Consider the following 23,794-nt stretch of genomic DNA (forward strand, 5'->3'; position numbering starts at 1 on the left):
TTTCAGTGTGTGTGCAGTAAGTCACAAGTGGTCATGGGGCTCCTTCATGGACAGACAGACTTCTGCTAGACCAGGACTACTCCTGGCCAAGCTAGTTCCTTTCCAGATCCTGGTAGGAGAGAGGGAAGACCCAGATGCTGCAACATTTTGAAGCAAATGACAGGTGTCTGTATAAAGTGTACATTTTATGCAGGTTCTCTTACAAACCGCAGATTTTCTCTGCTTACTAGTGGACTATAGAATTCCTATCCCCTGCCTGGCTTCTGAAGTAACTATTGAAACTTTTATTTGGGCCCAAAGAACTGAGACAGATTTTGAGTGCTTCAGGTCTTATACTTGGTTCAAGTTTCTGTTTGGTGCAACAGCACCTCATGAGTGCCTCTGAAACACAAGAGACAAGGACTAAGAATTGAGTTATGATGGGGGCATATTGGATCCCCAGATGCATATAGAGACCCAAAAGTCTTTTTTTAAATCTATCTCTCCTCTCAATCATTTAATACATACTGTTGAACACCTTCTTTGTGCCAGAACTGTGCTTTGTGCTAGATAATAATGATACATAAGATAAGCACAGCTTTTGCTCAGTTGCCAAAAGTCTACAAGAAACTGTAGATACCAAGGAAACAAGCAGACATTAGTTTCTGAGGATTCAAGTTTAGCAGGAGAGAATAAGCAGGAAGTGGATTCTAAGAAAATGGGCAGGTGGTATGTTGAAGAAGGAAAGAAGCAGAGAGCCCACTTTGACCTCATATACAAGCACAGCACCCCAGAGTCCTGTGACAGCAGGTGAGTGGCTGTGGGACAGCAGGGTTATGAAGTTCTACTCAAGACCAGAAGATGGCTCCCCTTCATCCTTGCCATGTATAACCTTGCTGGGCATGAAGGAATGTGCTGGGCTTACAGCAAGGGAGGACTTGGCCAGAGACTCCACAGCAGGACTCCACAGCAAGGAACACAGAGGAACATGATTGTGTTGCATTAATCATTTGGGGTTGCATTATGTCTACAATCTACATTTTCCTCCTCGGAGATACTGATGTAAAATGATTCCTGCCTCCTTGCAAGGGTCTATGACTCAAATGTAGGCCTCAAGCTCAATTCCATTATTTATTGAACATTTGCAAGCTTGCTCATGAGATCATTGAACTTCATGTTGTCCTCACAAAGGGCTCATGTTCAGGTGGCAATGGAAAAAAACCATGCCGACACCAAAGATGACATTGTTAAATACTCACATTTGGGGGCTGGAATCAAATTCTTTACTTCTTTATTATCTTAATTCTTGGGGCACCTGGGTGGCTCAGTCGATTAAGCAGCCAACTCTTGATTTCAGCTCAGATCATGATTTCAGGGTCCTGGGATCAAGCGCCACATTGATTTCTACATTCAGCAAAAACTCTGCTTGAGGAGTCTCTCTCTCTCCCTCTCCCTCTGCCCCTCCCCCCTGATCACACTCTCACTCTCTAAAATAAATTAATAAATATTTAAATAAGTTAATAAAATAAGTTAATTGTTTTAAAATAAGTGGATTTTATAGGAACATATTCTCAGGCACAGAAAAGTTTATTGAATAAGTATGTAGTAAGAAGTATGTATACAGCTGTATTTGCTGCATATTTCAGGAAACACATGTAAGTGCCTGTCAGTGCAGGAGCTTGTCTTAACAATGACATTTAAACTGTCTCTGTGTCTGACATACTGCAGTACTTCAAACAGAAAGAAAAATGCAGAGGTAACTGAATGACCAAGATTTTTAATTTTGTTTTTGAAGAATCTAGACACACAAGCATGTGTGTTCTTTGAGGAGTATCAAAAAACCTGATGAGAGAAGCAAAAAGCTAGTTTAACTAGGTGAAGGACTCTGCTTCACACTGTCCACTACTTTTCAGCCAGATTCTTTACATTCCTCAAGTCTTGGGTTCCCCATTCTTTACTCCTCCCTTATGCTTATCCTCGGCAATCTCAGGTTTCACACCACTGCATGTTTCCAGAGGCGAGGCTCTCAACTCCTGGGTTTTTGCTGTTCGCAGCCCTTCCCATTCCAGATACATCAAAGTGGGGTGCCAGTTCCTTGATTTCAAAAGGGTGATATGTCAGGTTTTTGTTTAAAGTCTGGTTCAGAGAGTCAGCAATTCACTACTTCACCAGGAAACTCTGAATGGAATGGTTACAGATTGGAATTACTGCCTTATAACTTTTATTCTAGTTTTATGTCTAGTTTTGTATGTATGTGTCTCTTTTGGGGTGTGAGGGAGTGAACAACACAAAGTTGGTCAGAAAATGGCCTCACAGCTTACGGTGCAAACAGTGACTTGGGAAGAATTCTTCAGGCCAGAACAAAAGACCCCCTCACCTAAGCAGTATTTGGAATGAAGTCTGTTTTGATAGGGTAAAATGTAACAAACTCTATCTGGGATAATCTGAAATCAAAGGGCTGCAGTATAATAGCTCCTACAACCATCTTTCTTTCTTTTTTATAACCTTGAACACAGAATATGACACTGGTTTAGGTAAAAAGACCATTTTAACAGTGGCATTGTACACAATTCTGTGTTGTTGTGAATGCGGCTTAAGAGGATACTGACCTGAAATTCACAATTTTACTGAAAAACTTACTTCAGTTGCTTTTGAATATCCCTAAAAGAGAAGTCTTTCATTCTATTTCAGAGTGAGATGGAACAAATACAAATAATTGCCTTCTGCTTGCCATGCTGCAGTAAAGTAGCCTTTCGATTAAGAATTAATCTTCAAAAGAGGACGTGTAACTCCTTTCCCCATCTATCTCTCTGTTGTAGGGAACACTGGGAACACATTTAAGATTGAACCGGTCCTGGGCATCATCACGGTTTCCAAAGAGCCAGACATGACAACAATGGGTCAGTTTGTTCTGTCAGTAAAAGTCACGGATCAGGGTTCCCCACCAATGTCTGCCACCGCAATTGTGCGCATTTCTGTTACCATGTCTGATAATTCTCACCCCAAGTTCACTCACAAAGACTACCAAGCAGAAGTAAATGAAAATGTTGATATTGGAACATCAGTCATTCTAATCTCTGCCATCAGTCAATCTACCCTCATTTATGAAGTCAAAGATGGAAACATTGATGGGATCTTTACTGTAAATCCATATTCTGGAGTCATCACCACCCGGAAGGCCTTGGATTACGAGCGTACTTCCTCTTACCAGCTAATCGTTCAGGCCACTAACATGGCAGGAATGGCTTCCAATGCCACAGTCAATATTCAGATTGTTGATGAAAATGATAATGCCCCAGTTTTTCTCTTTTCTCAATATTCAGGCAGCCTCAGTGAGGCTGCCCCAGTCAATAGCATTGTCAGGAGCTTGGATAACAGCCCACTGGTCATTCGAGCCACTGATGCTGACAGCAACCGGAATGCTCTGCTAGTCTATCAAATTGTGGAGTCCACGGCCAAGAAGTTCTTCACAGTGGACTCCAGTACAGGTGCAATCAGAACAATTGCCAACTTGGACCATGAAACTATTGCCCATTTCCATTTTCATGTGCATGTGAGAGACAGTGGCAGCCCCCAGCTGACTGCAGAGAGTCCTGTTGAAGTCAACATAGAGGTGACAGATGTGAATGATAACCCACCTATTTTCACTCAGGCAGTGTTTGAGACTGTCTTACTTCTGCCTACCTATGTTGGAGTGGAGGTTCTGAAAGTTAGTGCCACGGATCCTGACTCCGAGGTGCCCCCGGAACTAACATATAGCCTGATGGAAGGCAGCTTGGATTATTTTTTAATTGACTCAAATAGTGGAGTACTCACCATAAAAAACAACAACCTCTCCAAAGATCACTACATGTTGATAGCTAAGGTGTCTGATGGAAAGTTCTATAGTACGTCCATGGTCACCATCCTGGTTAAAGAAGCCATGGATAGTGGCCTCCATTTTACACAAAGCTTTTACTCGACCTCAATCTCAGAGAACAACACTAACATAACCAAAGTTGCTATTGTCAATGCCATTGGAAATCGCCTTAATGAGCCTTTAAAATACAGCATCTTAAACCCAGGAAATAAGTTCAAGATAAAATCTACCTCAGGGGTAATTCAGACCACTGGAGTCCCCTTTGACCGTGAAGAACAAGAGTTATATGAGCTGGTGGTGGAAGCCAGCCGTGAGCTAGACCATCTGCGTGTGGCTAGAGTGGTGGTCAGGGTTAACATTGAAGACATAAATGACAATTCTCCAGTCTTTGTGGGCCTCCCTTACTATGCTGCTGTGCAAGTTGATGCTGAGCCTGGCACTCTGATTTACCAGGTGACAGCCATTGACAAAGATAAAGGTGCAAATGGAGAAGTGACCTACGTCCTACAGGATGACTATGGCCACTTTGAGATTAATCCTAATTCAGGGAACGTTATTTTAAAAGAAGCATTCAATTCTGACTTGTCCAACATTGAGTATGGAGTCACCGTCCTAGCCAAAGATGGTGGAAAACCCTCTTTATCCACATCTGTAGAACTTCCCATCACAATTGTCAACAAAGCAATGCCCGTGTTTGATAAGCCCTTTTATACAGCATCCATCAATGAAGACATAAGAATGGACACCCCCATTCTAAGCATCAATGCCACCAGTCCAGAAGGCCAAGGCATCATATATATCATTATAGATGGGGATCTTTATAAACAGTTTAACATTGACTTTGACACTGGGGTCCTAAAAGTCGTTAGTCCTTTGGATTATGAAATTGCCTCTGTTTACAAGTTGACAGTAAGAGCCAGTGATGCCCTTACTGGTGCCAGGGCTGAAGTCACCGTTGACTTGCTGGTTAATGATGTAAATGACAATCCCCCTATTTTCGATCAACCCACATACAATACAACATTATCAGAAGCATCTCTCATTGGGACACCTGTTTTGCAAGTTGTCTCTACTGATGCAGACTCAGAAAATAATAAATTGGTACATTATCAGATTGTCCAGGATACTTATAACAGCACAGATTATTTTCACATAGACAGCGCAAGTGGCTTAATCCTGACAGCACGGATGCTGGACCACGAATCAGTGCAACACTGCATTTTGAAAATCAGAGCAACAGATAATGGCTTCCCATCACTGAGCAGTGAGGTCTTGGTTCATATCTATATCTCGGACATAAATGACAACCCTCCTATTTTTAATCAGCTCATTTATGAATCATATGTGAGTGAATTAGCCCCCCGGGGCCACTTTGTAACTTGCGTTCAAGCCTCTGATGCAGACAGCTCTGATTTTGACCGCTTGGAATATAGCATTTTATCTGGGAATGACCGGACAAGCTTTTTGATGGACAGCAAGAGTGGTATCATCACCCTGTCCAACCACCGGAAGCAACGGATGGAGCCTCTGTACAGTCTCAATGTATCAGTCTCTGATGGGTTGTTCACTAGCACTGCACAGGTACATATCAGGGTACTGGGGGCTAACCTGTACAGTCCTGCCTTTTCCCAAAGCACCTATGTAGCTGAGGTGAGAGAGAATGCAGCTGCTGGGACAAAAGTAATTCATGTTCGAGCCACAGATGGGGACCCTGGGGCATATGGGCAGATAAGCTACGCCATCATCAATGACTTTGCCAAGGATCGATTCCTCATAGACAGTAATGGACAAGTCATCACAACAGAAAGGCTCGACCGGGAAAACCCTCTGGAGGGAGACATTAGTATTTTTTTGAGGGCCCTCGATGGTGGTGGGAGAACGACTTTTTGCACTGTGAGAGTGATCGTTGTGGATGAGAATGACAATGCTCCACAGTTTATGACAGTGGAATACAGAGCCAGTGTCAGGGCAGACGTTGGAAGGGGCCACTTGGTCACTCAGGTTCAAGCCATGGATCCAGATGATGGAGCAAATTCAAGGATTACTTATTCTCTATATAGTGAGGCCTCAGTCTCAGTGGCTGACCTCCTTGAAATCGATCCTGACAATGGCTGGATGGTCACTAAGGGTAATTTTAACCAGCTGAAAAACACAGTGCTATCTTTCTTTGTCAAAGCCGTAGATGGGGGCATTCCAGTAAAGCACTCCCTCATTCCTGTCTATATTCATGTCTTGCCCCCTGAAACACTCTTGCCTTCATTCACCCAGTCTCAGTATTCTTTCACTGTTTCAGAAGATACAGCGATTGGGAGCACTCTGGACACCCTGAGAATTTTGCCCAGTCAAAATGTCAGGTTCAGCACAGTTAATGGGGAACGGCCAGAAAATAACAAAGGGAGTGTCTTCATTATAGAGCAGGAAACAGGTACAGTTAAACTCGACAAACGCCTTGATCATGAAGTCAGCCCAGCATTCCACTTTAAAGTAGCAGCCACTATACCCCTGGACAAGGTAGACATTGTGTTTACTGTGGATGTAGATATCAAGGTACTGGACCTGAATGACAACAAGCCAGTCTTTGAAACTTCCAGCTATGAGACAATCATAATGGAAGGGATGCCTATCGGCACCAAACTCACACAGGTGAGAGCCATCGACATGGACTGGGGAGCCAATGGGCAAGTCACTTACTCCCTGCACTCGGATTCCCAGCCTGAAAAGGTAATGGAAGCCTTTAATATTGACAGCAACACAGGCTGGATCAGTACCTTAAAGGACCTGGATCACGAGACAGATCCCACCTTCACCTTCTCTGTGGTGGCCTCGGACCTCGGAGAGGCCTTTTCTCTTTCATCCACGGCTTTGGTGTCTGTCAAAGTGACGGATATAAATGACAATGCACCAGTCTTTGCCCACGAGGTTTACCGAGGGAATGTGAAGGAGAGCGATCCTCCTGGCGAGGTGGTAGCCGTCCTCAGCACCTGGGACAGAGACACTTCTGACATTAATCGCCAAGTGAGCTACCATATTACGGGTAAGTCAGCCACCTTGGCTTTCACTCTGTGTGCTCTGCTTTTTCAAGAAAGGTGGGAAGTGCCAGGGGGTAAGAATCAGAGAGAAGAAGGGAGATGAGATGGGGGTTGAGAGTAATGAACTCTCTGGGCTGAGTAAAAGATCTCTAGGCACAGTTTTTCCGTTGTTGGTTGTTGCTAACTCAGCCTTAGTTTGGAGTTCATTCGTTTGCCTGTGGCAGGTTACCCAGATTGGTACCCAGTCCTTGAGCCACTTTATTATTTAAAAAGGAGGCCAGCCAACTATCTCAGTTAAAGAAATTAATATAACAGCTTTTTTGCAGGAAGGGGCATACATTTTTAACTACATTCCTATTTCTTATATTGGTAAGAAAAACAAATCACTGATCCCAGTAAGCTTCACTTACTAGTTTTGCCTGGTAGTGAGAAGTCCTCCTATGCATGCACATGTACACACCTATACAAATTAAAGGGCATGGGAGGGGGGTGCCTGGGTGGCTCAGTCAGTTAACCATCCGACTTGATTTTAGCTCAGATCATTTTCCCAGGGTGGTGAGATCAAGCCCCACACCAGCTTCCATGCTCAGTATGGAGTCTGCTTGAGATTTTCTCTCTGCCCCACTCACATAGTCTATAAATAAATAAATAAATAAATAAATAAATAAATAAATAAAATCTTAAAGAAAAACAAATTAAAGGTCAGGGTTTGACCTTTTGCTAAAAATCTTAAGTTGTGATTCTGAACCAGTTTTCTTGGATCCCTTTTCATATTTCCAAATAGTAAGTAGTGGTTCAGTGGAAAAAGCCAAAATAGACAACAAATGAGATCACCCAGAGTGGACAAAACAATATCATCATTGTTCTAAGGGGCAGAGGGTTTCATGTTGGTGTCACTGATCAGGGGTAGCTTCCTGGGGGTGACTGGCTTTAAACTACAAGTGGGAAGGTTGGTGGCTTAGGAGCAGGCTTCCTAAAAACTAAGGGTTTTAAAGCTAATATTTTGATGTTGTGACATTCAAAGGTGGAACATAAGCAAAGTGCCAAAAGATTTTAAAGAATCCATCAATACTTGTAGTCAGGTGGCTTCCCTTTAGAAAAACTACATTATTCAAAGTGAAAAATGAATTAATTAGAATGCCCTCAGGACACAGAATCTGCTTAAGTATGTTAGTGGGAAAGTTAATTAATCACCGCAGAATAAGATCCACAGGAGAGCATATGTGTCAGTGCTTAGGACTGCCACTCTTCTACATCTCTCCTCTCTTTTTTCTTTACAAAACTGTTTTCTTGATGGTGTTTTCCATTTAAACTTTGTATGCATTTGTGCTTTATCTGATGCCTTCTTTCTTTTTCATTAAAATGTATATTTCTGCAGAAAAGACGTGAGCAATAGTGGGAAGGGAAGAAAAGTGAGTAAAACATCACTTACATTTATTTGCATTCAGTTTCAGACAAAAAGCTTTTTATATATTCTGAAGGATACTTTTCCATTGTAAAGAGTTGCTGAATTTTCAGCTTTAATTGTTTATACTTTGTCTCTGAATTGTCAATGGATGATTTAAAGGGACCATCCCATCAACTTTACCGAAGTAATGAGAACAGAGTAGCTTAAAGCTACTGTTACTATTAGCAGTGCCAACCACCAACTGATTTTAATTAGATTTAACTTTTGCTCTTGATGTAACACAACTTGGCTGTGCTGCCGCAGTTTAACAAAGGACCATTAATCATTTTATTTAACAAAAGATGTGGGCCTGCACTGAGAGCATTTAATGGAGAGGTTAAATTTGTGCATGCTAAAGTAATATTCAACTAAAGCAAAATTGAATCCTAGCCAGTGGTGGAAGAAAACGATATCCCAGGGAGGACCCTGAGTTTCACCAGAGCAGGTTTCTCAACCTCCACACTGTTGACATCTGGGACTGGGTGAGTCTTTGTATTGTTGGCCATGTTGTGCATTGTAGGATGACTGGCAACATCTCTGGCCTCTACCCAAGAGACTCCAGGAGCACCACCACCACCACCACCACCACCCCCATGATATGACATCCAAAAATATCTCAAAATGTTGACAGAGGTCCCAGTATGGGGGGTGATGCATGGCTACTCCCAGCTAAGACCACTGCCCTAGAGAAATGTGCAGCCCTCATCATTTCTTCATTGTCTTCCCACTAGGGTCCATTTATCCCATGACTGTCCCTGACTTTGAAGACCCCTGGACCAGCCCCACCCACATGCCTTAGAATTGAAAGTGTAAACTGGCACTAAATTTTCTCTACTGGGGTGCCTGGGTGACTCAGTGGTTGAGCGTCTGCCTTTGGCTCAGGTCGTGATCCTGGAGTCCTGGGACCAAGTCCCACATTGGGCTCCCCTCATGGAATCTGCTTCTCCCTCTGCCTGTGTCCCTGCCTTTCTCTGTCATGAATAAATAAATAAAATCTTTTTAAAAATTAAAATAAATAAATAGAATAAAATAAAATTCCTCTACTTCCCCCTCAATCCCTCTGGTGGGACCAGAGTCTTTGCCTTCTGCTCTTTTAAAGATTCCTTCTAGGAAGTTGAGGTGACTCCATCTTTTCAACAGTATGCAGTAGGCTTTCCTTATTCATTTGCTCATTGTTGGTCTTCCCCACTAGAATGTGAGCTCCACCATGGGGGAGTGGGGATTTTTGTCAATTTTGTCTGCTACTGCAGCCCTACTGCCTAGAATAGTGCCTTCCCCAGAGCAGGTGATAGATACTTATTGAATGCCCAATGGAAAGGTGAGGATCTAACCAGATTCTGGGCTTCTTGCCAGTTGTCTTGTCCAGTCTTCCTCCATGTCTGAGGTGATATCGTTTCCCTCTTCACGATGAAGTCAATGCAGCTTTCTTCTCTGCTCCTCTTCCCACCTTGTCCTCATAGCTTTTGTCTCTGTGGAATGTAATGATGTGGCCAAGTAATATTGCTGGGACCATTGTCGGTGGTTTCATATCATAAAAAGCTGTTCCACTTCATCTCTTCTTCTTTTCCTCTGCTATCACCGGCTTCTCTCTGATAAATTTCATCTAATTGCAGTGATTATCTTTGAACTGCTCCCTCTCATGACCCCTCGTTAGGGCTATTTAATACTAATGGGTCTTCTTCTGTCACGCAAACTTTTCTCCCCCAAACCCCAGTGCGTGTAAGACCAGCACAGCTGTATGAGAAAGCCATCATTAAAAGATTCCTTAATAGAACTGACTGCCTTCCCTTGATTGCATAATCAACAGCTAATGAAATTGTCTTGGTAACAAGAGCTATAGTGTACTACATCCTCTCTTGAGACAAAGTGGAAAGACAATTGTATCATCCCGGGAAGAGGATTGATTGTTCACAGTTTGAATTTGATTGTCCTTCAGGGGCACTAAACAAGAGATCATCTCCAGCTTCTCTAAGTGCATTTTATTCTCAGAAAGTTACTGTTTTACGTTCCTCACAAGCCAAGCATATAAATATCATGCTTTGTTGCAAGAGAATCAGAAGAAAGTGACTGTCAATTTTTTTTTCAGTTTTGTAAATGATACAGTCGGAGGGGCAGCTGGGTGACCCCATATAGGCTTCTCCCTGGAGGTGTAGATCAAAGCCTTTCATCGCACATCTTCAAAAATGCTTTTTTCACTACAGGAGGGAACCCCCGAGGAAGGTTTGCCCTGGGCCTGGTGCAGAGTGAGTGGAAGGTCTATGTGAAGAGACCTTTAGATAGAGAAGAACAAGACATTTACTTCCTCAATATCACTGCCACCGATGGGCTTTTTGTCACACAGGCCATGGTGGAAGTGACTGTTAGTGATGTGAATGACAATAACCCAGTGTGCGATCAGGTGAGATTTGCGGATATATCTCGGATGTATTGCTGCTTTTTACTCTGCCTTTCTAAAATTAAACCAAAACCCATTTCATTTTTCACCTAAGGGCCAGGCTACTTTCTTCTCTTATCTCCTTAAGTTAGTGAGTTCCAGTTGGATGCAAGAGGATAGGAAAAACCATAGGTAGAAAGTTCAGGTACCTAATTTTGCCCGCCCACCCCCCCCCAAAAAAAAAACAAAAACAAAACCATAAATCTTAAAATTAAATAGTGTTTAAGGAATCATACAGGGCCTTAGGACTTACTCTGTCGAAATCACTGATTTCATGAAAGAAAAATGGACCACTTATAAGCATAAGTTTACTAAGTTTACACAGCTGCTTAGTGGCAATATTGGTAATGAACCCAGGGCTCTGAGCTCCTCACAGAGTAGCTTGTCCATCACAATACAAAACATAATAGCCAGTAAAAGGTGCAAGTATCAAATTTTATTTTCACCCTTATTGAAATTAAATCACTGTTGATTTACCTCTTCCTTACCATGTGGACCAAAAGACAATATTTGTATTCTATAGCTTGAAAAAGTGTTGCAAATGAATTTAATCCATCATACTAATGCCAGATGTGAGTAGTGACTCTTTAAGAATGGAAATATTTCAAGTAGTCAGTCATGCTTAAGAGAAAAGAGGATCATGGTCAACATGTGATGTGTGTCATGGTTCCACAGGGGTGGGACTTTTGTCTGTTTTCTTCACCATTATACTCCTGGCGTCAAAGTAGCACCTACCATGTAGAGGGACTCAATCAGTATTCATTGAATGAATGAGATTGGCTGGGAGGTAAAGCAGGGCAAAAGACATACCATGTGTATGTATCTATCATAAGACTTCAGTGGTGAAGGGAAAAATAGCCAAAGCTAAATTACATGAATGCTATTTTTTTACATGGATGCTATTTTAAAGAAATCACTTATAATGAGAAATGTGGCATCAGCCTCACAAATACTAAGGACTTAATTACCTTTCTTTACCTTTGCCAGGTTGCATATACAGCATTATTTCCCGAAGACATTCCATCAAATAAAATCATCCTGAAAGTCAGTGCCAAGGATGCTGACATTGGATCCAATGGAGATATTCGATACTCACTCTATGGATCTGGAAACGCTGAATTTTTTCTAGATCCAGAAAGTGGTAAGATGGAATGTATTTTTTGGGCAAAAGCCATTGTTAATCCGTGAGAGAAGTTAAACTCTCACATGGTCTCATCACTAGTGGGTAGGTAGTGTACAAGATCCTTGATATATGCCCTGCTCTTTAGGATTCTAAGAAATACTAGTTGTACATGATGTCTGAAGATGGGTTCTCTGGACCACACAAACTGTTTTTGGTTTACAAAATTTGCCCTGACTTTACTTAAATTTATTAGCATCAAGTAATTAGAAGTGTCTATTTGGTTCTCCTGTTTTTCATATCTGTGAGTTAAAGCATCTGCTTTATAAAGAATATACAGTTACATCACAAATATAAGTTGCAAACCAGACAGCAATGCATAGTAAGGAGAGTTTTTCTCTTTTGAAATCTCTTTTTGTGTTCCTTCCCAGTGCTTATTAATACACTTGTCTGGTTTTTATTAAATATTCCTGCCTAGTTTCTCCACAATTATAAGCCCTCAGATTAGCTTATATATTCAGGCAAAATTTATAAGGTCAAGGGTTATGTATGCTAAAGGCCGATGTCCCTGTTGAAGGCCAGAGCTAATGGAAAAGACATTTTTTTATGGAAGTAAATTATTTCGGTGTTGTGTACTGAATGGTTCACCCAATGGCAATTTTTAAATGAAATGTAAAGATTGAATAATTTGCATATTTCCAATGTCGTGCTTGGTCCTCGTGAATAATAACTAACTATTGAGTCTCCAATGATGGCTCCTCCCTGCCCCTCCCGTGTGTCAGCTAGGTCCTACTGGGAAGCACTTAGCCACATAGAAATATCCTACTTGTCTATATAAGCCTAGCAATTATTTATTCAATAACTAACATTCATTGAGTACCTAGTAGACATAAAAGTACTTTATGGGATTTTTGTGGTAGGCTGCATGATGAGTAAAACAAGCCATGCCCACAAGATATTGTCAGCCAGGGCAGGAGACAGAACAGTAAGCTAATGATGATAATAATAATAGTATAATAGTAAAAGGCAGAAATAAATGAGTGCCCAGGAAGGATATTAGGGGAGTTATATGTGGGCACAGAGGAAAAAGTAACTAATATTTCCAATAAAAGGGGAAGAGGAAATGGTTTCAAAGAAGAGCTGGCATTTGAACTGAGGCAGGATTCTAGTAGCCAAAGCGGGGCACTGCAGGCTGTGGTGGCAGCATGAGCAGAGAGCACAGCTCAGCTGAGGAGTGCTGTGTACAACATTGTCACTGGTGAGAAGAGCTATGGAATGATTTGTGAGAAATGTGGTGGGAGAAGGAACTGTAGGCTGATCATGGAGGATCTTAAACACCCCACTGAAAAACCACTGGAGGTTTCTGAGTAGGAGAATGAAATAGTCCAAGCCATGTTCGAGAACTGGCTGCAGCAAGGAAGCCGTAGAAGGAAATGTTTCTGAAGTATAAATGGCTTGGTCTGAGCAATGTCTACTAATTTTATTTAAGAATGATAATATTTAATGAGTCATGCTTTTCACCAAATTGCATTTATTCACATCTGTCACTGTGCCTATTGCCACTGAAACTGGAACAGCAACCACAAAATCTCCACAGGGGCTGACACCCAGCACCAGTATAGCTGTTCTGGTGGTTAAAATACAGACATAACTTACCTCTTTACCTTGCTAAATTCCTGCTGATTCAGACTCCTCAAATGTTTCCCCACCAGAATTCTCCCCCAGCAACCATAGGCCCTTCCATAGCCCTGCAAGTCAGGCTTACCCCTACACAATAGGAATCCTTCCAGACCTTGTTCTGCTAAAGCCAGCCTTGTTTTAATTGCTTTCCTCTAAAAGATGGGATGAAAAGATGTTGAGCAGAAAGACTGCCCCTTCTGGGTCTGTGGAATATTGACATGACTGACCATTAGAGAATTAAGAATACTTGTCCATTCTCCATGCTTTTTCTGAAGATATAGCAGAAATCCAGAGACACACATATCTTGTCTCCAGAGCAGTTCTCGAGAGGTTTCAAGGGATATGAAGATTTCCAAGGTGATAAAGGAAGGAAATTCTGATACCAAAGGTATCATAGTGGGATTAATTAATTTGAAAGCCACACAGTGAATTTGTTGTTGCATCCAGAATCCCATAAACTTTTCCCTGCTGAAATTAAAATTGAATTTGCTCTGGTTTTCAAAGTATGAGACACTTGAGCCAAATGTCATTGGCCCTTCCTGCGTTGGGGATTCTTTATATACTTGATTCTCTGCTCGTCTAAGAAAGATGGTTTTTTAAAAGCCAGACCATTTATTTTCACAGGTGAGTTAAAGACCTTGGCTCTTTTGGACCGAGAAAGGGTCCCTACGTACAGCCTGATTGCCAGGGCCACTGACGGAGGTGGCAGGTTCTGCCAATCTGATATCCACCTGATCCTGGAGGACGTGAATGATAATCCCCCTGTGTTTTCTTCCGACCACTACAATGCCTGTGTCTATGAGAACACAGCCACCAAGGCTCTGTTGACCAGAGTCCAAGCCGTGGATCCTGACGTTGGTAAGTCAATTGCATGGGTGAGATGCCCCCATGTTTCTTGCACCTGACATATCTTCAGACACTACTTATCCTTTGGTTTGACCAGCCCACCTTGGTTCCTTAGCCATGAGAACACATACATTAAACCAACAACCATGAGTCAGCTCTTCCACTCTTCCATGTCTGAGAGAACTCCACAAGGTGTCCTCCTTCCTCTTTCTAGGGTTAAAGAAGCTATCCTATGAGTTTCTTTCCCTTTTAATAAAGAGTTTGGGGTTTGTTTGTTCTTTTTTAACCTTTAGAATAGAAATAGAAGCTTTTTTACTTGCCCATTCCTCCTGAATATAGTTAAAATCCTGTGTCGTGTAGCAGGGAGAATTCATTTCCATTTCTATAAAGAATTGCAGCACATGCTGAAATACGACAATCTCGATTTATGGTAGTGCCCCATAGTGCAAAGAACAATTACTAAATGTGCTGCCAGTCCAATGTCAATTTTTTTTAACTGCCATTTTCCATAGTCTTTTGGCCACATAGATACTGATGTTACTAGGCAGAGTGAGGGTGGTGGAAATAAGAAGGAATTTGAACTAAAAGTTGCTAATAAAGTTTGTGTTCAAATCCACTTTGCATAATGAGATGGTGAGTTAGAAAAGACTGGAGTTAATTGCTAGGTAGTCCTTTTGAGAATGCATAAGTTATCGAGGTGACTGCATGATGGAATGTAAATACAAAAGGGCATATAGACGGCCTCTTGGTTGTGCATTTTAAGAGCTGTAAATCAGAGGACTGGAGAATGATGGGGTGTGTCTGCTATGCTAAACAGACCTTTATATAATTCAGTATCTTATTGCTTAATTCTGAGTTGAAAGAAAAATTATTGGACTAATGGAAAAGTAAATACATGATAATTAGTTGAAAACACACGTAGAGCCCAGGGTCTCTGCATATTTCCCCTTCAAGAAATTACTGGCTGCTTTAAATTATTGCTTTTCCCTCATTTGCATAATTTTCCAGACTGAGAACCAACCCTTTAGAAGTCTGCATATTATATAAAACTTGGTAAAAAATAGTGAGCAGGAAAAGACTCATTTATTGATTTATAGCTATGGAATTCCTACAGATACTTTTTTTTTCTTCTTAACTATATTTCACGTTCCTTTTGAAACAAGGCCTTAGAAACCCCCAGGTTCATGTATGTCCCTGAGCTCTATCCACCACTGTCTTGTACAAATACTCTTTTTTAAAGGAGCATTACAAAACATTCTCTGTATTCCTATTAGCAGACTTTAGGATGGTGGGGGTGGGGGACAGAAATTATTTGAATAAATCTTTTAATAATTTACATTTGAGAAAGTGTAATTGAGCCATAGATGAAAATTTAAGATTAATTTTTTATTTAAATTAAATTAAAATCCTAATTTTTTAAAATAGAAATTTTTCTACTCACTTCCTTCATGAAGGAATTGGGTCAGTTCTGTGTACCAGAGATTAAAAACAGAAGGGGCCTAATTAGTGCACATGTTGTGGACAATGGAGGGTGGGCAGGATGTTACTGGCCCACACATGTGGCTTGTGGTGAAGAACATGCAGTTAGCTCATCCTCCTTTTCACTTCTGAGTCAGCTGTCCAGGTTGGGAGTTAGGGAAGAAGAGATGACTACTTGGCCTTTAGCTGGACAGGGATGATAAAGTCTTTAAAGGACCAAAACCAGAATAATGATGTCATCAGCTTCTTTTCATTTTCACTAATTAGCCAAAGGTTTATGTTCAGAGCTTCAAGAAGACACAGAGGTTGTGAGTGCTGCTCATATAAAGTACAGTCCCCAAGCCATTGTATCTGCCTCAGAAAAGCTATAGCATAAGATCAGATCCTGGTTCCTTTTCTCAGTTTTTATACAACTCACTTAGCTATAAAAAAGAAAACTAAGCTAGCAAGGAAGAACAAATGAACACATCAAAATGCAAACTAGGAAATCCAGTCATGTACCAGGCACCATACTCAGGAAGTGAGCGTGATGGTCTTGGCCAGAGCTTGCAGGGGGATTCCAACAGCTGAGACATCAGTCTAAGCTGTCATCAAACCAACATCCTCCAGAATCCCTGGGTGTCAGAGACTGGTGGCCTACACCGTTTTCATTAGTGGCCCAATCAGAACACTTATTTTCTCAGGAGTACAATTTCTTGGTCTTTCATAAGGGACCACAGAGGAACGTGAGCTGCATACTGAGTTTGCCAGGTTGTTAAGTTGGCAGTTCATCTCAGGGCCAAATTGAACCTCTGGCCTGAAGCTAAGTTTGCACATGCATCATTAAACTGAATCCAGCCCTCTTGTATCTTTAGTTTGGTTTTTATAGTGTTTGAAAAAGTTTGACTTAGCTGTCAATAAAGGTCAAATTTTTATTCAAAATTTCAATTTCTGACATTTTATAAAAACAGTAACAGCCCTCAGAAAACTCCGCAATTTCAGGTACACACTCCCACAGTGGCAGGAGCTGAAGAAGTAGCAGCTGCCTTTTTGATAACAGCTAGCATTCACCAACCCTATTTCCAGCCACTTCGCTTATTTATGTTACTGCCTGACACCTGGGCCCCTTTGGGACAAGATAAGAGCTGATTTAAAAAAAAAAAAAAAAAACACTTTTATTTTGAAAGAATAATAGATACACAGGTAGTTGCAAAAAAATTTTGCAGAAAGTCACATGTACCTTTCCACCTAGCACTTTTTCCCAATGCGGACATCTTGCATCACTGAAATACAGTATCCAATTTGGTGTTTGTGCACGCGTGTGTGTGTGGTTCTATACAATTTTATCACTTGTTCAACTTCATGTAATCACCATCACAGAGCTCCCTCCTGCCACCCCATCATAGCCACACCAACCTCCTCCTGGCACTTCCTTCCCAATCTCTACCCCCCGCATCCACTAATCTCCGTATCTGTAATTTCATATATATTATTTAAAAGAAATTATATAGTTTGTCATTTTTTGAGATTGGCTTTTTTTACTAAAAAAAAATCCATCTCAGTGTTCATTCCCTTGAGATTTACCTCAATTGGTTTTTGATCCTAGTAAAGAACATGGGCTCCATTTTTGTAAATGAGAGGGCTATTTGGTTCATGAAACTTCTTTTGTTAAGCATATTCCTTTACCTGAAGTTATAAATTATATTTCATCACTATTTGGCTACAGTATATACTAAACCATTATAAATTACAGAGAAAAGACATGGGTATATTCCTGTGAAATCTGATTCCATAACTTCATGAAGTCAAAGCTTATATAAAGACTTGCTAATCTTTCATATCCTGATTTTCTAATTTGAGAAAATATTACTGGTTTTAGCCAAATACCTCTCTTTTATGCAAAATTCATTATTCATAATAAAACCACACTAATGTTGGAGTAACTGCCTAAGTTAGGAACCAAATCAAAACAAAGGAGAGCTTCCTGGGTGGCTCAGTGGTTGATCCTTTGGCTCAGGTCATGATCCTGGGGTCCTAGGATCGAATCCCACATTGGGCTCCCCACAGGGAGTCTGCTTCTCCCTCTGCCTGTGTCTCTGCCTCTCTGTGTTTCTCATGAATGAATAAATAAAGTCTTTTAAAAAAACAGAGAAGGGCAAGATAATTTCAACATCCATTTTACAAGCTCTAAAAAATAGCATGGCAACTATCTAGATTTTAGCACTAAAGTCTTAGTCTTCCTGTAAAATGGAAACATCCTCAATCCCATAAGCTAATGCCATGAATTTTTGACCTAACATGCTTAAAAATATAGTACTTTGAGGAAAGATTGGGGGTCCTTTGGTTGTACTACGTCTTTGGGGTTAATATCTTACTACTTAGTCTGCCTCTCATAGGTAGGATTTGTGTCCAGCTTCCTAATTTTGAGGGTTTTCTGAGCTAGCAAAGGAAATATGCAATGATGAAGATCAGAGCTAAGGTCTGTGACCATTTTAGGCAAAGTTATATGAAAATAAAATGTAAACGTGCTCTGCAAAATATGTTATAGCTCATGATTTATTGAGAGGGCAATTTCCAGATATTTGAGATGCAAGAGGACATATTTTTCCTCTTACGGACCAGGGACATAAAACAAGGAAATGTTCTAATAAGCCACTCACTTACTCCTTTCCTGTGAAAATTTTCTGCAAGGTTTGGAGCTTCTTTTAAGAATTTCAGAAAAACTTGAGGGGCTCATAACATGTGTTATAATTATGTTCCATTGAATTTAATAGAAATTTAGTGAGTAGCTAGGTAGAAGACACTACAGAAGGAACTACGAGATTCTCAAAGATCAGGAATGTGCAGTGACAGACCTCAGGTCATTTGCAGGAATGAAAAACATGAGTCAGGAACACACATACCTTTAACAAAAGGCAGAGCTCCCAGAATGAACAGGATTTCAACAAGCAGAGGTAGGAAGACAGGAACCATGAGGATAAAGTTGTGAAGCTGGGAACATGTGGACCCGACTCAATAATTGGGAGAGTATCATGTCATCCAGCATATTGAGAAGTAAATGAGATGAGAAAAGTAGTCTGGGCCTGACTGTGGTGGCTCACACAGGCCAGGGATTATTTGCTTAAACCAATAAGTGGCAAAGAGCCACTGAGCACTTTTGAGAAAGGAACTCATCAATTCTGGGTTTAGGAAAGGCTAATCTGATAAAAGGCTCTAAAATGAGGGTGAGGAAAGTTCCCAGAAGGGTATTAAAAAAGACTCTAAGGGCCAAAATTAGAGTGGTGGCTTTGGGATTTAAAAGGAAGGAGCATGTCCATGTCTAACACCCACCCAACATGACTCCAATGGGGTGGGAGGGAAGGGGACAGGTGGGAGGGGTCAGCCCTGCCCACTAGCACAGTAGCAGAAGCCATGGCTGGACCTCTTAGCCAAGCCATATCAGTGCACCCACAGCTGTCACAGCCCAGCCATATAGTCCCACAAGGGGGACATCACTAGAGTGCCTGGTCCTGGGCACCAGCAGGAGCCCTCTACATAAGGCCACTCCTTCAAGCGTGGGAGACACAGCTGATCCACCTAACATAAAAACAAACACAGAGAGGAGCACCTGGATGCCTGAGTCAGTTAAGTGTCTGCCTTCTGCTCAAGTCATGGTCCTGGGGTCCTAGGATCACACCCTGCATCGGACTCCCTGATCAGCAGGGAGTCTGCATCTCTCTCTCTCTCTCTCTTTCTTGATCTCTCCCCCTCCCTCAGCTCATGTTGTTTCTCTCAAATACATAAATAAAATCTTAAAAAAAAAAAAGAAAACAAAGAACAAGACAAAATGAGATGGCAGGGAATATGTTCCAAATGAAAAAATAAAACAACGATTCAGAATTAAAAGAAACAGATAAGCAATCTACCTGATAAAGAGTTCAAAATAATGGCCAAAAAATCCTCACTGGACTGAAGAGTGGATGAAGAGAGTGAGAACTTTAACAAAGAAATAGAAAATATAAAAAAGAACCAATCATAGTTGAAGGATACAAGAACTGAAATGAAAAATACTCTAGAAGGAATCAACAGCAGATTGGATGATGAACGGATCAGTGAGCTACAAGACAGGGTAATGGAAAGTACCCAAGCTGGACAGACAGAAAGAAAAAAAGAATTTTAAAAGAATGAGCATAGTTTTAAGCAATCTCTGGGACAACATCAAGCATACTAATATTTGCATTACAGGAGACTCAAAAGGAGAAGAGAAAGAGAAAGGGGTAGAAAACTGATTTGAAGCAATAATAGCTGAAAACGTCTATAACTGAGGAAAAGAAACAGACATCCAGGTCTAGGAGGCACAGAAAACCCCCAACAAGACAAACCCAAAGAAGTCCACACCATGACATATAATAATTAAAATGTGCAAGGAGTTTGCTCCGAGTGCCAGAAGAAACATGAGAGGAAGTCACCAAGAAATGAGGAGGATAAATGCCTCACCCACTGAGGGCTCTGCAGGCATTACATTACTGAGCGGGTGCAATTGGTAGAGTGAATTAATAGAAAATACAGAAATTGTTTCTCAGCATCTTCCAGAATGATGCCTTTCACTCTAAAGTTAATAGTTAGGTCCTCATATTAACCTCATATTAGAGAACAGGAAATAGAGAAAAGTGATCTTGTGGGAGAACTTTCCAATTTTTACTCAAATGTTTGTATTTCCATAGCCCTCAGATTTCTTAATTTTGCACTGCCATTCACTGTGATAATGTAAACTTGCTGTCCATGTTGGGGGTTCATTTTCTGAATATTTAATGAGGGAGTTGGTATGACTTCTGTGCTGTGCTGTGCTGTGCTCTCATGGAGCAGATACTAGAATAAACTTGGGTTTTCGAAGTATCAGTCTTGTCAGAGGAAATAAATGGCTGGCCCAGTATCTTGAAGCATTATTTGCTCTGAGAGGATAGCTCCTTATGAAGGAGCAGATTATTTATCTGAGAGTAATGTTCATAAAAATAACCCATGAGAGCTATTAAACAGAGGTCTTTCAGACCAAACCACATTAAATGAATCTCTCCAGTTGTTGTTGTTGTTTTTTTTTAATCTCTTCTGACTCATCCTAGCTTTGTGCATATGCCCCTTATTGAGAGCCATGAAAAGGGACTTGGGAAGCAAAGTGAAGAGAGGAGATAAGTTCTCAGCAAAGTGTTATGGATTAGGTACTAGAACCATGAGAGAAATGCATGCTGAGAACTCTGGGTTAGTGGTTTCCTGCATCTTTATGGGACAAACTCCAAGGGAGTGTCATTCACACCAATCTATAAGGATCTCACTGCATGCTCACATGGCATTTCCTTGGTATGTGCAGTAGAGAGAGAAACAATATTCTGTTTTCCTCTTCTTATAGACCATGAATCTTAGATTAGGACCCCATCCTTATGACCTCATTTAACCTAATATCTCCTAAAAGCCCCATCTCAGATCCCTGGGTGGCTAAGGGGTATAGCGCCTGCCTTCAGCCCACGGCATGATCCTGGAGTCCTGAGATTGAGTCCCACTTTGGGCTCTCTGCATGGAGCCTGCTTCTCCCTCTGCCTTGTCTCTGCCTCTCTTTCTGTCTGTGTGTCTCTCATGAATGAATGAATAAAATCTTTGAAAATAAAAAAATTAAAAAAATAAGCCCCATCTCCAAATACAGTCACATCAGGATTAGGTCTTCAGCATATAAGTTTTAGAGGGACACAATTCAGTGTACAGCACTCTGTCACTCTCCTGTGGATCACTCACCTTGGTGAAGAGAGCTATGATATTGTGAGGCAGGCCTATGAGAGGCTCACATGACAAGGGACTGAGTCTCTATTAGCAACTAGATGAGTGAGCTTGAAAGTGGACCACCCACCCCCGTTTGAGCCTTCAGATAAAACTACATTCCCACGCAACAGGGAAATGAGAAACCATGGGCCATAGCCAGCCAACTAAGCCACGCCTGGATTCCTGCCCCCACAGACACTGTGACATACTAAGTATGTGCTGTTTCATGCTAAGTTCTGGGGTAATTTGGCATGGAGTAATAGAGAACTAGCATATTAATGCAAGTGTGTGACCTTCGGAATTATGTCCACATATCCTTAAGAATCCCTTGCTATAGTCATTATCCTCCCACAGGCTCCACTCTGTGAGGAAAAAAGCGCTCTGATGCAGGTCAGTGGCAATTAAAACAGGGCCCTCCCTCAAGAAGGAGTGGTTCAGACAATTTGGGAACAGGCTGCTTCGACATGGCAGGGTGAGTGGTGATGGCCAGCACATTGGCTGCTCCTTGTTGCTATTTCTTGTGGTTTCCTGGATTCCTCCTGGGGCAGTAGGCCCACTTCTGTGCATCATACCCTAGCAGATCTTGGAATGTCACTCTGAAAAGGCCCTGAAACAAAATCCAATCCAAAACTTTTTTTTCCAGGTGAGGAAACTGAGGCCCCTAGATAGAGTCTTATCCAAGATGACTTTCTTAGTGGCAGAGCAGGATCTAAAAGGAGGGTATCCTGACATCTCAGTCCAAGGCTCTTTTCTATATTCTAGTAATTTTTGCCAGAAGATGTTCCAAGAGGGATTCAATTCTGATTCAACCTGTCTGCTCTTAAGTACCATCTATTCTATGTCTTTCCTAATGCCTTAGAGCTTGTCACCTCTAAGCTGCATAGGTCAGTGATTTTAATGTGTTTTTTTTTTCTTCCCCAAAGCTCTGTTATTCTCTAAAGTATTAAATCTCTGAAGGTAGCTGAGGGACTATTAAAATGTTCATAAAAGTTAAATAATCCCTCTAAAGACAGTGAGACATAAGCCATTTCTGGAGCATTTGTGGTTGAAACTCTTTGTTGTAGATATCAAAAAAATTTAATGTTATGTTTGAAGCCTTTCTCCAGAGATCCCAAAACAGACACCTGTAATCTTCCTATGGCAGAAGAGCTGTTGATATTCTCAGCACAGATGGAGAAACCGAGCTTCAAAAAGATTAGGTTGCTCCTTTCAAGCTATCTGGTCAATGGAAGAGTCGAGCAAAGGTCTCCATGGCCCCATTAAACCCTGAATTCTTGACCTCCACCAGCATCAGGATACCTTCTGCAGTCACACCTGTGACTAGATGGTGGACTGTGGCACCCTATCCCATCCTTGTCACATTGGCCTGTCACTTTGGGAAACAACATCATACTGTGGCTTTGGGAGGAGACAGATTAAACATTCCAGTTCCAGCCTCTATTAACTATCTAACCTTAACTAAGTTCCCCCTCCCTTTTGAACCCCAATTCAGGGAGAAATTTTCCTCCCTGGAGAAATGGAGATATGAATTCCTTGTTTTCCCACCAGACAATGAGCTCTTGGAGGGCCTGGGACACCAGCTTCTGCACCAACCACCCAATACCTGCTCCTTACCTGTATGCTGAACCGCCAAGTTGTTGAGAAAACAACATTAGATATTCCATGTTAACTCCCTAATGTTATGTCTGGTGTGTATGTAGGTTCCTTCTGCCAGAGGCTTTCACTCACAGAGTCTGGACTATGTCATGGAGGAAGCCTCAGACACTGAAAATTACTTTCTCCAGGCCCACTGGAGAGAATGTGAGTGCTTTCTATCACATAGAGCTTAATTTGGGAATATGAGATGACCCTCTATACCTAAGATTTCAGGATCCCTTCAGTTGATTAGAGCCCTAGGACCTACCCCCTCCCTAATTCCAGGATCCAACAATAGAGCAAAAGTAACAGTCAGACAAACCAGTTCCCTGGCTGTGCATGAGAATCCCTTTGGGAGCTTTTAAAAATAAACAGGCAAAAATAAATAAATAAATAAATAAATAAATAAATAAATAAATAAATAAATAAACAAACAAACAAACAGACAGACAAACACAAATAAGCAAGTGCTCCACGTCCAAAATCTGATTTGGAAAGCCTGGAATAGGACTCGATATAC

The 23,794-nt window shown here is 41.3% G+C and overlaps 1 protein-coding gene across 1 annotated transcript in view; it reads left to right on the forward strand.

Annotated features, from left to right (window-relative positions):
* Positions 1-23,794, forward strand: part of FAT3 (FAT atypical cadherin 3) — a 652,865-nt gene that overhangs the window by 555,967 nt on the left and 73,104 nt on the right. The window contains exons 10-13 of the mRNA XM_055320836.1: positions 2,799-6,872; positions 10,516-10,712; positions 11,736-11,889; positions 14,173-14,406. Coding sequence (XP_055176811.1) covers positions 2,799-6,872; positions 10,516-10,712; positions 11,736-11,889; positions 14,173-14,406 — 4,659 coding nt within the window. The remainder of the gene's footprint in view (positions 1-2,798; positions 6,873-10,515; positions 10,713-11,735; positions 11,890-14,172; positions 14,407-23,794) is intronic.

The sequence above is a fragment of the Nyctereutes procyonoides genome, unplaced genomic scaffold, assembly GCF_905146905.1.
Source record: "Nyctereutes procyonoides isolate TBG_1078 unplaced genomic scaffold, NYPRO_anot_genome, whole genome shotgun sequence".
Taxonomy (NCBI): Eukaryota; Metazoa; Chordata; class Mammalia; order Carnivora; family Canidae; genus Nyctereutes; species Nyctereutes procyonoides.